This window comes from Macrosteles quadrilineatus, unplaced genomic scaffold (genome assembly GCF_028750875.1).
Source record: "Macrosteles quadrilineatus isolate MER2022 unplaced genomic scaffold, UCM_ALF_1.0 Scaffold_5__1_contigs__length_97177068, whole genome shotgun sequence".
NCBI classification, from domain to species: Eukaryota; Metazoa; Arthropoda; class Insecta; order Hemiptera; family Cicadellidae; genus Macrosteles; species Macrosteles quadrilineatus.
Window position 1 is genome coordinate 32,728,179 of NW_026542598.1, and position 16,894 is coordinate 32,745,072.

General features: G+C 33.9%; 2 protein-coding genes across 2 annotated transcripts; one reads left to right on the forward strand and one right to left on the reverse strand.

The window, feature by feature from the left end:
* The first annotated feature begins 409 nt into the window (after positions 1-409).
* LOC128995507 (serine/threonine-protein kinase mos-like) lies at positions 410-12,092 on the forward strand. The gene is made up of 7 exons (XM_054420525.1): positions 410-480; positions 2,982-3,122; positions 4,455-4,690; positions 6,874-7,099; positions 9,996-10,170; positions 10,307-10,456; positions 11,937-12,092. The coding sequence occupies exons 1-7, from the start codon at positions 416-418 to the stop codon at positions 12,090-12,092; spliced, it is 1,149 nt and encodes a 382-aa protein (XP_054276500.1). The 5' UTR covers positions 410-415.
* Positions 12,093-12,116: 24 nt separating this feature from the next.
* Positions 12,117-16,685, reverse strand: LOC128995023 (U6 snRNA-associated Sm-like protein LSm5). Its single transcript, XM_054419890.1, has 3 exons — positions 16,493-16,685; positions 13,521-13,717; positions 12,117-12,219 (listed from the first exon to the last, which is right to left on the reverse strand). Exons 1-3 carry the CDS (start codon positions 16,536-16,538, stop codon positions 12,184-12,186), a joined length of 279 nt encoding a protein of 92 aa, XP_054275865.1. The 5' UTR covers positions 16,539-16,685; the 3' UTR covers positions 12,117-12,183.
* Positions 16,686-16,894: the final 209 nt, after the last annotated feature.

Below are 16,894 nucleotides of genomic sequence, written 5' to 3' on the forward strand. Positions count from 1 at the left end.
TTAAGGAATGTAAAATTGATAATGCTTATTTCATTTCCTAATTTTGATTTTTACCATTGGCAGCAATGATTAGTTTTAGTAATAATCATGATTATTGTAACAAACAGCGTAATGATAAAATATCGTGATTTTCGCTGCTTTAAGGTCTAATCAATGCTGGCCAATTTTGGCAAAAAGAGGAAAGAAAGTTATTAATATGGTCATATGGTCAAAGTCAAACAGTCAAACATGATCAAACTGGTTGGGATTTGGGATCATTTTAAAGAAGGGCCAAGGGCTCTATTATCAATGAGCAATAAGTAATACTAATAAATACAATCAGCAATTTATTGCTTTAAATATATCTACAATTACACTTGGTTGGAAACAATAATTTACTTATTTACAATTAGTAAGATACCTACATAATTTTACAATGGCATCATCTATAGTCAAGAGTGTAACCTCCCTACTCACACCTTTAAAATCACCATCTCTGAAGTAAGTTTTCAATATTAATCCAATAGTTTGCATTAAAAAACAGAGGTATTTTTTAAAATTCCTAATAACATAATTTTGAATAATCTTTTTTAAATTTATAAAATATAAGCTCTTATACTATTGCTTTTGTATTGTTGGATTTTTTCTTGTCCTTAGGCGAACTACGGAACTTAAAGCAAACAACTAAGGATAACTTAGTTACCTATAGTTTAAACTGTACCATTAAAAAAATCGATTCTGTGAAATGTTCTCTTATCAAAAACTAGTGTACCGGTACCTACATGTTGCTCGAAAACGAGCAATTGCAAAGTATTACAAGGAGTTATTTAAAAACGAATAAAGGTCATAATTTCCGATGAGTTTAAAAGTGTCAACTCAAAGATTGTGTAACTAATGGAAGTACTCACGATATCCATACTAGTTTGATATAATCAACATTTCTTGTAAATATTTTATAATTTTTTAAAATCTGATCTTAAAATGTGTCCCAATCATATAGCCGCATTAAGTTATCCATGATTGGATTCGTCATTGATAATGTAGCCCCTGCTTGGTACCACCATTTTCGCCATATGTAGTATGCTTACAAATTTCAGTATTTTTTTTAAATAGTGATAACATTTGTTCACATACATAAGAACTACATGATTTCCTATAACCCGTCTGTCACAATTTTATTTGCTTCAATTGGCATTATTTTGGTTATAGTTACTGTAAACATTAATTATATTTACCTGAGAAAATGCAGAGTTTAAAAGCCTGATGTTGTTCAAATGGTCTCTCCCCCCTCACCTTAACTGTGATTCCTCCCCTAATAAATTGATTCCTTCAATGTAAGTTTTAGTAAAGGTTCAATTGAATGTATAGACATATTCTTCTAAAATCACTTGACTTTTATGGAAACATGTATTTGATTTGATGCCCTTGCCTTTGTACCAGTTTTATTTAGGCTTAGAGGTATTCCTCTGCAATTATCAAAGTTAAATCCATGTTACCTACTATAAATTGTAGCACTTCGACTAACATCCTCGTTCATCATTTGTAGGAATCTTAATTCATCTTGTAGGCGTTCTTATTATATAGGCTAATAACAATCGATAATAAATAAAAAATAAAAACATCATCTCCGTCTTCTACTTGGCGGGGTTCAATGAATTTTCTATGTTTCTATATAGTTTGCAAATCGGGTTTTTCAAGGACTGCTCAAGAAATTCTCTCTTAACTCTCTCATGAAATGCCTCTGGCAAAGAAAAAGATAAATAAATAAATACAGTACTGTGTCAATTCATTTTTATTATTTGGTGAATTATATCAAATTGTCCAGGCTTTCTTAATATGTACTTATGCAAACCCACTAGAATAACATGGGAATTTTAAAAGCCACTGGGGCCAAGCCCAATTCTTTTGAAATTTTTCAAAAATGTAAGGTCAGTTTGCAAATCTTCACTACACATACTTTACAATGAGACGTGTATGCCGGTTAAGAAATGGCGGAGGAGTTCAAAGAACAAATTTCGTTTTGGCATATTAATTATATAGGTACACTGTTTATAATGCATAGTTAAATTTCCTGTAAGTACAATTTATGATGCACTATCATTGTAGCATTTAGTAAAAACCAGTGCTCGATTTGCAGCGGAATGGCATTCTGGTACATCTCTTTCTGAAAGATAAAAATATTGGCATAATAGGCACTTATCAATTGAATAGGCCTGGATTACAGTTCCGGCACTAAATTTTTTATGATTGAGCCCTGAATAAAACCATAGTTAACCTATGGAGAAATCCAACTAGTTGAAAACAGGGGAGCTGATGCTTTCAAAAAAATTCATGGGCTTCTAGTATGGAACCCTGGGGGGAAGTTTTGATCCAATAGCTTAACTGTAAACTTGCATTTTGGGACAATCAGGATGCATAACTTAGTAAAAATACACTCATTATTATGCCGCCTCCTTATTTTTCTAAACCAATATTACCCAAAGGGAGAGAAGTCCAGGGTATTCTCCGCGCCAAGAAGCTCGACCTTGACCCCGGTCATCCTTGACGGTTTGCATCCCGATGCAGTGTAGGTCATGAAGTATCCAAATGCCAAAAACGGTAAGAGCCCTGAGGGCTTAGGTAACATGTTGGCCTGACTTGAAGTAATGTGACAAACAATTCGAGGTCTGTGTCCAACAGAGTAGAGGGGATTTTTTAGTGAGTAGTCTGCGATAGATTCAGGAGTCTCACACTACAGGCTGGCTACCTGTATGCGTAAAAGCATTTTCCCTCCTCTCCCTTAAAAAAAAAGGGAGAGAAGTTGCAACCCAGCCCCCTTGAACTGTCCATGTTAATAACCACTCATATGGTTTTAAATTGTCTAAATAAAATTTAAATTATTCAGAATAATGCAGCAATGTATAACTTATAGCTTTAAATGAGGCAACAATAATTAATTGGTCTATGACCTGCCAAACTCCTTTATTTTCCTTGTGTCACATTTGTGTGTTTTATTTTTTCAGATTGATATCTTCCCCAATCACTAATCAAGGGAAATTCTTATCAGTCACCGCCATAAAACCTGCACTTCAAAGTCCAAACTCTGGGTCAAGAAACTGCAATTCTTATAAGAACAAACTTTACTCACCTTCAGAAGGGAGAAGGTTAGTCGCACTTGTGTTCGCAGGTTTAAGAACCAACAAATAAATGCATGATTAACACATGAAAACTATTATTCCATTATTATATATACAGAAGGAGACAATCTAAGGAATATCTACAAGATGAAAATCTAGCTTGTACAATTTTTGGGCTGATGATATGATTGATGGGATATAGAAGTGTTGGGTTGACTAATATCCCTAATTTAAGCAAACAGAAATTATAGTATCATTGACTTTTATAATAGTCAACATTTTTTTATCTAGCAGGTATCCAATCAATTCCATAAAGAGAGACAAGCATTCATCAAATGATCTTGGCTGAATAAGCTGTGCTGGATGCTGGATTGGTTAGTAGTATCTGTAGCATCATATGGGCAAGAGGTGGTCATAGCTCCCTTATAGGGTTCTATGTAAAAAAAAAATTATAAATAAAAAAAAATTACGAGAAAACTATAAGTAGTACACATTACACAAGCAAAATATATACTGTAAATGTGACTGTTTAGTGAGTCGGTGGCTCAGTCGGTAGCGTCACGGACTTCGGGCCCAAAGCAGCGATGTCGTGGGTTCGGATCCTGGTCACTGCCGAAAACATTTTATTAGTACAGATCACCTTTGTACTGTACCGGCTCACTCCTTGCTTTGCTGTATACGATCCATGCACGGGCGGTTAGTCTTATGTGGACGGGCAAATGCAAGTTTAAAAGAGGCTGCCAACCTCTAAAAAAAATTTGTTACAAAAATCTGAAATACTCTTTTTACTGGGAGTTATTCCTTACCCTCCAGTCCACCTCATGGACGCCCATGAGTAGCATATATCTGAGCTGCCTGAAATTGTTCTGTTTAGATAGTCGGTGTTATCAGAATTTACAAATACTGTAATTTAGTAGTTACTGATCTTGGCACCAGAGCTGTCTTTGTCCTTTAACAAAAACCTTTTTAGGACCATGGCCAGAAGGAGATTAAGTTAAATAAAAATTCAATTGTTTTAAAAATTAATCGGTTTAGTGGCTTAAACAAGGGGCGAGTATGGTTAACCAGAAATGACAGAAAGTAATGCCTACATGCCAGTAAAATCAAACATTTTTTAGTTTTATGGTTGTCAATACCTCCTAGCCACTTTGGTGGAAAGTTGGGAAACACTATTGAGAAACACAGAAAAAGTAGAGGATAAGTTGGCAGCGCTTCCTAACCTGATTTCCAGGTGGAAAAGTTCTTTTGTGAATTAGGGTAATTACCGAAGAACTAAATCCTGATATGTGATTATTACAGGTTTACTTACTTTTTATCTAAGACATGACAAGATACCTCATGCATTATATGAATTTTCAGATCGCCCCAAGCACTTAAGGCTGCAAGATGTTTATTTTCCCCACAAAGAAGCCCCAGACCATCGCTAGCTAAAAGATTGTATCCGACATCACATAAGAGTGATGAGAGAACACCTCCTTCATTTGACACGCCACTCCGCAAATCCATGTCTACCGCAAGTTTTTATACAAATAACAAAGAAAGTTTTATTCTCGGAAGAGGTAGTTACGGTTTGGTGGTGGAAGGAAGATATAAAAGTGAGTACCAGCGATGAATAAAATCATATTTTCACGCAAATATAAAAAAGGTTATTTTGTTGTTTTTCCCACTATTTGCATATTTGTTATTTTTCGTAGGGGATTGGTCTTACCCTAGTATTTGTTAACATTGACTTTTTTTAGATACCATCATTATTTGCTAACTCCACTATCCAGATATTAATTTACATGGTACTAATCTGAGGTTAGTTTCCCGTAGTTGGAAAATAAACTGTAGACGAACAATAATCAAGTAATAATTTTTTGACTGTGTAGCCGAGTGGTTATAGAGCTCGCCTTCAAATCTGAAGGTTGCTGGTTTGATTCCAAGAGGGATTGTTTCTGTACCCAAATGATGCCATTATTTGTCATTGGGCAGTCAATTCATGATGCTACTAGGGTTGCTTTCAGAGAGGTGAAAGCCAGTTGAGCGGAACAAACGTGATTTGATATTTGTATAAGTAACTAAATGCAAAAAGGTCAATAGATTTATTTACTAATGCTGGTTTTAAAGATTAAAATTATAATAATTCAAATTTACCTCTTCGAGAAGTGTAAGGTAGTTTTGACCAGGAAAATATTACAGTAGTTGGAATCTGATATTAACATCCAAAAAGGGCATTAAAGTATAAAAAAGAGAAAGGAAATTTTATCAACATTTGAAATGACTGACTTGTTACCAAATAACTGTTTCACAAAATGCAGATTCCATTTTCAGCCGAGCCATTAAAATTAGGATTTGCCGAACAATTATTAATATTACAGAATAGTATATAATGATATACAACTTTTCACATTCCATAAATTATATGTTAGTTTTGCTATGGTCAAAGATCCAAAACCAAATGTTCTCTTTTCTTTTCGTCAGTATGTAATAATTTGCTAGAATCATTGACTTTATATAAAGTCAAAGCTAGAATACTGTAGATGGTTTGTTAAGTTAAGACCATATGCAAGCATTTTTGAAATCGTTTCCCCGTTTAACCTTAACCAACTATTCCATTCCAAAAGATAAAAATTATATGGTGCAACACAAATAAACAACCCGATCACCTCTATAACCTACACTTTACCTTCCTAATCTAACCTTACTTCAAAACACTTAATGTAGTCACGTATACTCATAAACCCCGACCTACCTCCCCACCTGCCTAAATTAGATCAGTGTTCAATCTGCGTTTTATCAATAAGTGTAATAACTTACTGTACCGTCGATGTAATTCAACTTAATATAACCTATGAGGTATTATCGGATTAAATACCGATTTCGATGCGGTTCGATATATCGCTTATTAAATCCTGATTTCTAACATTGGCTGTTTCTAATCAGCTGGCAACACAAATAGGTTCCCAAGAAAGTAGTCACCGGTCCGTATCCCTCCGCTCCTTGTTTATGCTCCGCGCATTGAGAAAGTAGTTCCGTATAATTTCTCGATTTTCAGTGAATTCCGCGCCTTAAAAAATGTTTTAACGGCATTTTCTTGTTTATTAAAATTATAGGAATGGTTTAAAAACGTTTAAAAGAAAAGTATAGAAAGTTCAGAAATACCTTATGATTCTCTTGTTTACATTTTTCTTGTAAACAAAAAAACTGTCATAGCTACTTTAGTCCCATAAGCCTAATGTTAAAAATTTGAAATTTTAAGTTCGTTTTAAATTGCATTAGCATTATCTAATTGAAATTTGTTTGTTTACAAACCATCTCATTATTAGTCTTAGTAGTCTTGTTAAGTTTGGCTGAAATGTGTTCAGCCGTTATTGAGTGATGGTGTTATATTGTTTGCATTGAAGTTGATCCCAAAGAGCTTCGCTCGCTTCGCTCGCTCCGCTCAATAAAACAAAGGGTCAAGAAACAAGAATTTTTATTTCCGCAAAATGCAGGGTTACATTACTGGAAAACGTCAGTCAGGGTTGACATTGGATTGTAAAAATTAATATGTTTTGACTGTTCCCTTCCAAAAAACTTCAATACTTAATTCTTTTAACTGAAATGGCGACCTTAAAATACCAAAGGTGTAAAAACTCACAAAATAAAGATCAGATATAATGGACTTATAATGGACTTTGTGGACACTAGACAGGCATAATATTTTTATGTAACTGTTAACATACCCAAACCATTAACTTAACACGTTTCTCATTTATAGAACAGCCTTATAATCATGATTTCCCTTTCATTTCAGACAAAAATATTGCAGTAAAAATAATGTCGCAGTGCCAGAAACAAGATGAAGTGTTAAACAGCGAGATGAACGCGTTGAAATTAAACCACCCAAACCTCATCAAGGTGTTTCAGGTGATGGTTGAACCGGATGTAAACATTGGTTTTGTCTTTATGGAACTGATCTGGAGTAAAACTCTAGAAAATGTTCTTCAGGATCAGATAGTCAAACAAATAGACAAACTGAGGTATGTATAAGACCTAGTTGAAATCAGGATTCCACTTAACTTTTTAACTTTTTGTTTTGTCTGAATAGTATCTATATATTAAAAAATATCGGTTTTTCTTTTCGAAGTCCGTCCGCCTCTTCTACCCGACCGAGTTTCATGATTTTGGTCTTAAATTAAAGGTATGCACGCGTAGATTTGCCATCAAGCATCGGCATTCATTTATCTGACGTATTACTCGAGTTATGCACAAACGTAATTTGCTCCCTGTACATTTCTTATGGGAGATAAATTTGGTTTTTCTTTTCCGAGTCTGTTCGGCTCTTCTACCCGACCGATTTTCATAATTTTGGTCTTAAATTAAAGGTATGCACGCGTAGACTTGCCATCAAGCATCAGCATTCATTTATCTACAGTATTACTTGACCAAAAAACATAAATTAGATTTTTTTTTTATTGTTACTTCAATTGAAGATATATTTCCTCAGTTATAATTACGTAATCCTATATGTTTTGGTCTAAGAATCTTCAGTGAAATACCAGCTTTCATTTGAGCCCTTGATTATTAAGATCGGACGTACCTGAAGCGCGCTGCTGAATTCCAAACAATAAAAAATGTAATTATTTTTTGATTTACCGACGACCAGTGAGTTCGTTTGGATCTTCTACCCGACCGATTTTAATGATTGAGGTCTCAAATTGAAGGAATGCACTCACAGATTTGCCATCAAGCATCGACATATATTTATCTATAATCCCACTCTGCTTATACGTAAACAAAATTTGTTCCCCATGTATTTCTTATGGGAGTTAAATTTGGCTTTTCTTTGCCGAGTTCGATTGGCTCTTCTACCCGACCGATTTTAATGATTGAGGTCTCAAATTGAAGGAATGCACACACAGATTTGCCATCAAGCATCGACATATATTTATCTATAATCCCACTCTGCTTATACGTAAACGAAATTTGTTCCCCGTGTATTTCTTATGGGAGTTAAATTTGGCTTTTCTTTGCCGAGTTCGATTGGCTCTTCTAACCGACCGATTTTCACGATTTAGGTCTCAAATTGAAGGTATGCACGCACGGATTTCACATCAAGCATCAGCATATATTTATATATAATCCCAGTCGGCTTATACGTAAACGAAATTTGCTCCCCATGCATTTACTATGGGATTTAAATTTGGTTTTTCTTTTCCGAGTTCGTTTGGCTCTTCTACCCGACCGATTTTCATGATTTAGGTCTTAAATTGAAGTCATGCACGTAAAGATTTCACATCAAATACTGTATTATTTGACCAAAAACATAATTCCTTCAGTGAAATAACTGATTTCCTTTAAGCTATTAGTTATTTAAATCGGACGAGTTTCAAGCAAACGCAAGAAGAACAACCAATATAAAAATTATTACTGTAAGGTTTTTCTATGACAAAAAATCAATATCTCCAGTATTGTTCATGTTTTTTAAAAATATGTTTTAGACTCAAAATAATCAGTAAATTGTAAGCTTTGATTTGAGCTTTTGATCGTGTGTGAATCAGTATCAAGATACTGTATTATTCAATCAAAAATCTTAAATTTTATTCTTTCTCGAATACTATATTTATTTTAACGCTGCGGAGCAGCATGGGTCCTCTAGTTAAAATGTTAAAATAGTTCAGAAACAAACATAACCAGAATGGCAAGACAAGGATGGATGATGAAAGAGTGCCTAGAATTAGGATTGGAGAGAAATGGATGGAAGCAGAAGAGTTGGAAGACCATGAATTAAATGGCAAGACATCGTGAAAGAGGGTGGATCATAGATAAAACAAAATGCTGAAAAGAAAACGAAAGAGAAAGATGAGACAGTAATTGGATGAGAGAAAATGATGATTATCAACACACCCTGTAGACTGGGGCTGCTGATTATGATGTTATAGCTATTTGTGTATTAAGAGTCCAAAGTAAGTCATTGTCGCTCGAGAACTGTTGATTTTGAGAGCGGCAATGACTGTTTGTGCTCGTAATACACAAAATATTTTTCCTACAGTCACCTGACAAAGTTGGCTTCCTTGTACTGTTTATAGTACAGAAAGCTGCTAATTGCTGCATATTTATACTTTGTCATACGGTTTATACTTTGTCGTACGGTTTATACTTTGTCGTACGGATTATACTTTGTCGTATGGTTTATACTTTGGCGCACATCAGGATTCCAACGAAAGAACATGTGTACGCTTGGAAATAGGTTGGCAACACTTAAAGATAATAATACTATGAGCAGCTGATTGACTATTATAACTACGATTAAACCTGTCATTTCGTGTTTATAGTTTATGTTCTCTTTTTGGTATTTCTGAACTTTCTGGACTTTTCAATAAACGTTTTTAAAACATTCCTACGATCTTAATAAACAAGAAAATACCTTTAAAGCATTTTTTAGGCGCGGAAACCACTGCAAATTACAAAAATAATACGGAACTATTTTCTCAAGTCGCGGAGCACATTGCTTGCCGAAGAAAAAATAGCGGAGTGATACGGACCGGGGACTACTTTCTCTAGGGCACCTATTTGTGTTGCCAGCTGAACCTTAAACGTATTGTATAGGCTAGTGTTTGAAAGACCAATTATTTATATGTTTTAAATAGTGACTGTAGGAAAAATATAATGTGTAACACTAGTGCAAAAGGCCTTTGCTGCACTCGAGATCATTCCGCACGAGCCGCAGGCGAGTAAACGTTGCTCTTGTGTGCAGCAAAGTGCCACTTTGCTCACTAGTTACACAGATAACTATTTCCTACCACCATAATTAACTTATAAATAACCCACAAATTAACTTGTTGTATATAAAATCTCGTAAGGTAATGTCATTTGCTTACCGGATCCGCGGCTGTGTTAGCGGGAAAAACTAATGATTTTCATTTTCACTTTCAGATACCTAAAGCAGATTGGTAGTGCTTTACAATACTGCCATAGCAACAGTATTTTGCACTTAGACGTGAAACCGAAAAATGTCATTGTCATAGCTGAGGAAAAAACTTGCAAACTGTGTGATTTTGGAAGCTCTTATGATCAGTTCAACACAAGCTTGATAAATAATCCTAGAAAGGTAAGTCATTAATTTCTTTACTACAGTTAGGAAGAGATTTTCTGTAAGTAAAAGTTCATGATTTTGAAACTAGACAGTGAACTAAAACTCTTTACACTTGCATATAATAAATCAAGTTTTTCTCAATTAATTTCAGGGAACTGTAAAGTACTCCGCCCCAGAACTCCTTAAAGGTGAACACCCAACAGAAAAGGCAGATGTTTACTCTTTTGGAATCACAATGTGGCAAACAATATATCAAGAAGTGCCTTATGGGATAGAGGACCTACATCAAGTAGTGTATAAGGTAAATGAAAATATTTGTTTTATAGGTTAATAAACAATACAATGTACTTTTTATTTCCTCTACAATCTGCTCTCTGAAGAAGTCCATAAACAGGGATGAAACAGTGGGAAAACGATCTTTTATTTGTATCTAGTCTCATAATTTCTTATGTAAGCTAGCTATACTCCACCCCTCTTCAAAACAATTACTATATAATGTCAATAGAGTTAGTCTAATATAAAATTCCAAGCATTACTGTACATGTTTAAAAAAAACCTTCTCACATATCAATGGTTCCCCAAGTACGATACCTTCACACTAAGTATTACTTATCACGCTTGGTTGTCAACATTAGATCTAGACTTGCCGGCCAAGGAATAGTACTCGATAACAGTTAAAAAAGGCTATCTTCAGAATTTGAGTGTTATTTCATGTCTAGTTCACATACACTGGGCGCTAGTGTCGACAAAATTTTGTTTAAATTATTTTTGGGATAATTCTTGATTTTTGCTTTAATGATTGGTTATATTACTAGGGGACGAGTTTTTTTATTATGATTAGATTGTATTTTTTGGTTAAACGAGGTTTTAAATTACTGAAATAACATGAAACAAATTGTAAACAAAATACGACCCCTACAGTACACCGTACAGAACTAACAATAAAATTGTCCTCAGCTGTTCCATAAGGATGAGAAATCTACTAAGGGAGTATGTTTTATCTATGGTACAGACATTGAATTGCTGTAGTGACTTGCTATTTTTTGTTTTTTAAGTGTCAATTTTTGTTGTATGTTATGACATAAAACCCTTCTAAAACACATTAAATTAAATACCATATCAAAGGTGAAAGAAGATCTTGCAAACAAATGTCATAAAGAAAATGTTATTATAATTAGAGGTGTGCCAGCCTGAGATTTTGGATCAGACCGAGCTTAAAGTTAATATTGTTATTTTAACACAGACATCTTAATTGTCTTCCATGATTGCTGCAAAATCCTGAATATCGCTCAGCACTTAGCAGTAACGGAAACATCATCATTGTCTTCCGCAGTGGAATAAAATTTTGAACATTCCACGGGAACATCATCGTCTTCCTGGTCATGGAAACATCATCTGCGATCGTGACAGACTTTAAGTTTCTCAATCAAGCGATTTGCAGACGTTTCGGGTATAGGTATCGGCTTTTGGCGATAGATTCTCAATAGTGATACAAATGTCCAAGAATTGGTAGCGAGAATCGACAATCCCTATTTAAGTTGTTTTTTTACAGCAATGTAAAGTTGGTATATACATAAATCAGTAATTTACATCAGAGCCTTCTGTTGGTGGCTCAATTGAAATAAAATGAATTTTTATCTAAAACTAGTTACAACCTTAGCTCAATGAAATGTCTAGTTCTATCCGTGGTTAAAGGTGTTACAAAACAACCTATGTTATCAGAGCAGCTTTGGCTTTGGTGAGGGGACTTCTCCTGACTAATTCCATTTTACTTCTCCCAGGTTGTCAAGAACAACTATCGTCCGATGAGTTGTTCACCTATCAACTCATCAGTTCACCACATATATGAAACTTGCTGGCAGGCAGACCCACAAAAAAGGCCATCGATGTCACAGGTGCTACAGATGTGTCAAAAAGTACCGGTAGTTGTGGTATGAGGAGATAAAACTATAAGTCTCAAATTAGTAAAAAAAATTATATTTACATACAAGACATTAATGGAATTTTCTTGTTTTTTCGACAAAATCATTAATTTTCTCCAGGCATGTCTCCTCCAGGCACCAACTAAAAAACAAGAAAGATGTTGATGGTTAAGGGTGATAATAGAATTAATTAACTTATTTTATTGTATTATGAGTGTTTTGTTAGTGTTAATGTGAAAGTTAAATTTTAAAAGTTTGGCTATTGTTTGGTTACTGTATGAAAGCCTTTTTAAAGAACAAAGTGTTTTAATGTGTTAGTAAAATGTTACCAAATAAAATAATTATTTTATATAAAAATTCTAATTTTTGTGTTGCCTAATACAGGAAATAAGCTAGGCTATTACTGTAAATCTCATGGTAAGACCTGGACTCAGGATCAATTCAAATAAATTTATAAATGTAACATATAATATTATATGGGTTCGATTAGCACAATGACTCGAGAAAAAATCATCCGATTTTGAAGAAATTTGGTACAAAACCTTCGTTTATTTGAATTAGTTTGCGAACCAGCATTTTCAAACTATGGGAAAAGGGCTATATGGGGATTTTATTGGGTAAAAGATTTTATTGGGCTGGTTTTTCCCATTTTTCACCCTAAAAATATAAGTTTCACAATATTTTTCTCCAAATCATTTTGTAGAGCTAAAAAACCACAAATAAATTAGTTAATTGATACGATGTTATGTAATTAATGGTAAAGGATACATTTTAAATACCTAGCATAACTGAAAATTTGTTTCGAATTTTAATTCATACTATTGAAAATGGCCTTTAAATAGAAAACTGTTGTGTTTGCTCGTTTATGAACATATTTTGATCAACTTTGGAGTTCTTTAAAATGTCATACTGAAATATTGACTTAAAACACTCTATTGCATACCCTGTAGCAGCAAACCCGTTAAACTTGACATTTTTAATGAGAAGTTCAAGTTATTGAAAGCTGAAGTTGACCTGTTTTTTTTTATTAGGCTAAGAATAAACCAAACCTTGAAAAAGTTGAGTTTTATGGAGTAGTCAAGCAAATATATGAGATGATTTTAATATTTAATTTTCAACTACACAAAAAATTGCTTGGTACAAACCATAGGCCTAATTTTAAATGAAATAACGTAAGTCTCTCTGATTATAAGGTTGCCCATTGGTTTATCCCAGAAGTAAGTTATAACTCAGTGGTAAAATGAAACAATACCAAAATAAAATTTTTTGTGTGAAAAAGTTTTTGTGTTATAACGATGCCTTTTGGCTGAACATGTCTGATGATGGCACATTGATGCTAAGAACGGCCGTAACATTTGTTACACTACAGGAGCTGGTTGACAAAGGTTTCAAATTAGTACTAAATAAAATTTAAATCATTGGTAAATCTAATAGCTAACTTACCATAGTGATATTGTTGCCATTGAGCAGTATCTGGTCAAGCTTGGTGATGCGTCTTCCATCAGGCGTGACTTCATATTCTGTCACATCCTCTAGCAGCATGTTGACAAAGTCGTCAAACCCCTGCAGTGTGCCAACAATCTCTTTATCATTCTTCATAATAATGTGAATACGTGACCCAATGCATTTGTCGACCAGTTCTGAAAAATATATTACATAGCCTGTAAGTTAAATAAAATATTGAAACCAATTTATTTAAGCTGCAGGCTATGTATCGTACTTCCTAAAAATAACTTAATAAAGCAATCCAATCATCGAATATGTATTTGAAACAAGAGTTTTAAGACTGTTTAAGATATTTATGGCATGTTTGTACTGATCTAAGGCCTAGTTCTTTCTAATAACCTACCACTAGAACTGACAAAGAAAAATGGTAACTAGGCCTATGTCAATCACGAACGTCACACTTAAATAAATAATATTTTTTCTTTAATATTATGCTGAATCATTCAAAAATGATTTTCATTTCCCCCAGAAAATTCAAATTAACACGGAAATTTTATGTGAACGTCACACTTAAATAATATTTTTTCTTTAATATTATGCTGAATCATTCAAAAAAGATTGTCATTTCCCCCCGAAAATTCAAATTAACACCGAAATTTGGAAAAACTATGGAAATTTTTAACATTTTAAAACACATTTAAGGCATCTAAATTGAGCGGAATTGTACGCTGGTTGTGAATATACGTATTCATTTTTTTCATGGACTAAATATTGAACACGCTATCATAAAAAAAGTTGGCGAACCGGCAAGGATGATAACAAAAGAATGACGTCACTACCTTGAATATAAACATAGCTTGATTATTAAAATGAAAATATCATTTTCAATCAAAATAGAAACAGCAGCGCTCACTAATATGTTAAAGTTGTTTTTTTCAACCACAACCACAAAGTCAATGACACACAAATCAACATGAGTCAATTATGTAATTTGTTTTTCTTTAATATCCATAAGTTAGGCCTACTCCATCTGTATTAATATCTTAAAACAAAACGCATCTAATTATAAATTGAGAACTTGTCCAATTTAGGCAACAAAAATATTGAATATGAAACAAAAACTCTTCTAAACTAGGCCTAACCTAACTTAACCAAACTTGCTGCAAATTTCAAAATTACAGAAAAGGCATGTGGGAAAGGCAGGTTTGACTTTATGTGGGTTTGTGGCTGCATTAAGTTCTTTGAAGGTGGTTAGATTGGGTAAGTCAAAGTGTAGGTTGTAGTGAACCGAGTTGTTTATTTGTTACATCAGGTAACTTTACTCAGGTAACTGGTAACTGAGGTATCCAGACTGTTTAAGCATTTCTGAAATTGTTATTTTGTTGTTTAACCCATTGTTTTAATAGGACAATTACGGTCTGGATGTAACATGAATTAACAAGTCGGTTCACTACAACCTACTTTACCTTCCTAATCTAACCTAGCTTCAAAACACTTTAACACAGATACGAACCTGCATAAAGTCTGACATGCCTTCCCCACATGCCTAAATAGGATATCTAAAAGATAGGATTAAACGGATATTAAAACAGAAGGAGTATTGATCAGAAATAAAAACAAACTTAATTAAGTTAGCTTTAATGAAAATAGACAATCTTGACATAAGATTATTTTAACTTTTTCAATTATAACTTAGCGCATTTAATATTTATCGCATGAGAAAAATAATTACATATTCACAATCAGTGTAAAATTCTGCACAATTTAACTTATAGATGGCTACCTTAAGTAACTTAAATTTGTTTTGAAATATAAAAAATGATCAATCATTTTTCCGGTTTTCCGTGTTAGCCTAATTTGAATTTTTCGGGGAAAATGATAACCATTTTTGAATTTAGAACCTTATTTAGCATAATAATAAAGAAAAAAGTATAATTTTAGTTTGACTTCCGAGATTGATATTAATCCGAAAAGTAACTTAAGAGGTAGACTTCCGTATCTGTTGGCACAAACAACCGAACAAAATTATCGATCGATCAACCGAACGAAAATATCGATCGATATATCGAATGAAACAATTGAATAATCAATATTTTCATTCGGTTGTTTGTGCCAACAGATAAATACGGAAGTCTACCCAACTTAAGCTGGGTTTTCCAAGGCGCGAAAGCGAAGCGCGGGAGAGGAACGCGGAGAGTAGACTCCTCTTGTCTTAGGTAATTTAATGTTATTGTTTTCCTAGAAGCAGAGCGGAATGCCAATCGCTTTCCCACCCTCCGTTCTCCTTTTCCGCGTCTAGTAAAACCTGGCTTTACAACAAAGTCATCTTTATGTAAGTTATGAAGAAAATTTAGACTAGCCAATCCTGTAGGCTATTATTAACTTATTCAATTGGGTAGGTACTGTAACTTAATCTTGAGAATAGTAATACCGGTATTCCATATTGAGAAAAATCTTTGTTTAGGTACTTGATCTTGGTAGGCCTAATTAAATAAGTTAATTTGGCAGAGCTAGCCTGAGGTTTGAATAATTTGTTTTTGCACGCAAGGCTTGACAAAAGAGTGATTTCACGACTAGAGATGTGACGTTAACAGTCAGTTTTTTAATAGAATCGTTGGGCTGCACTTTACTTGACGTCCTACACTCATTCGAATGAAAATATCGATCGATATATCGAGTAATCGATTGCTTCATTTGATATATCGTTTGGTTAGTTTGGTAAGGTTAACATAACCTAACTAACCAAACGATATATATCGAATGAAAGAATCGAATGAAAATATCGAATCGAAAAAACCCATCGAATGAGTGTAGGACGTCAAGTAAAGTGCAGCCGAATCGTTGTTATTCCAGTAAAACATCTAAATCTTGAAATTGTAAATTCTGAACGTTACCTAGCACCCTAGTACCAGTACGTGGCCTCGAAGCCTATGCTTGCGAATGCTCATAGGCCTACAAATATACTTTACCTAGAGGAAGGAGAGTTGATGGATTAGTTGCCACGCTAGTTGTCATTTTTATTACTAAAATGTGTCACAAAAGTAAGTCAACACTGTTCTGGTAACAGTAATAATTAACTAACTAGATCGATCACTAGATGCAAGTTCAAAGAAGTATTATTTGATTTTGCAGGTTAGCCGGTTAGCGTTTTCGTTGGTTTTGGTTTTCTTTTTGGTTTTGGTTGTTTATTTTTATCTTGTAATCGCTCGCTTGAAGAATGCTAGATTAAGAGATTTTGCATGAAGCTGTGCAGTACGTGAGAGTGTTTAGCATTGTTTAATTCATGACACTTGTGCCACTTGTGCACGAAAACTTTTTATAAATTGTTGCATCTCGTTGAATGAATATCACATCACGTTATTTGCTATCAA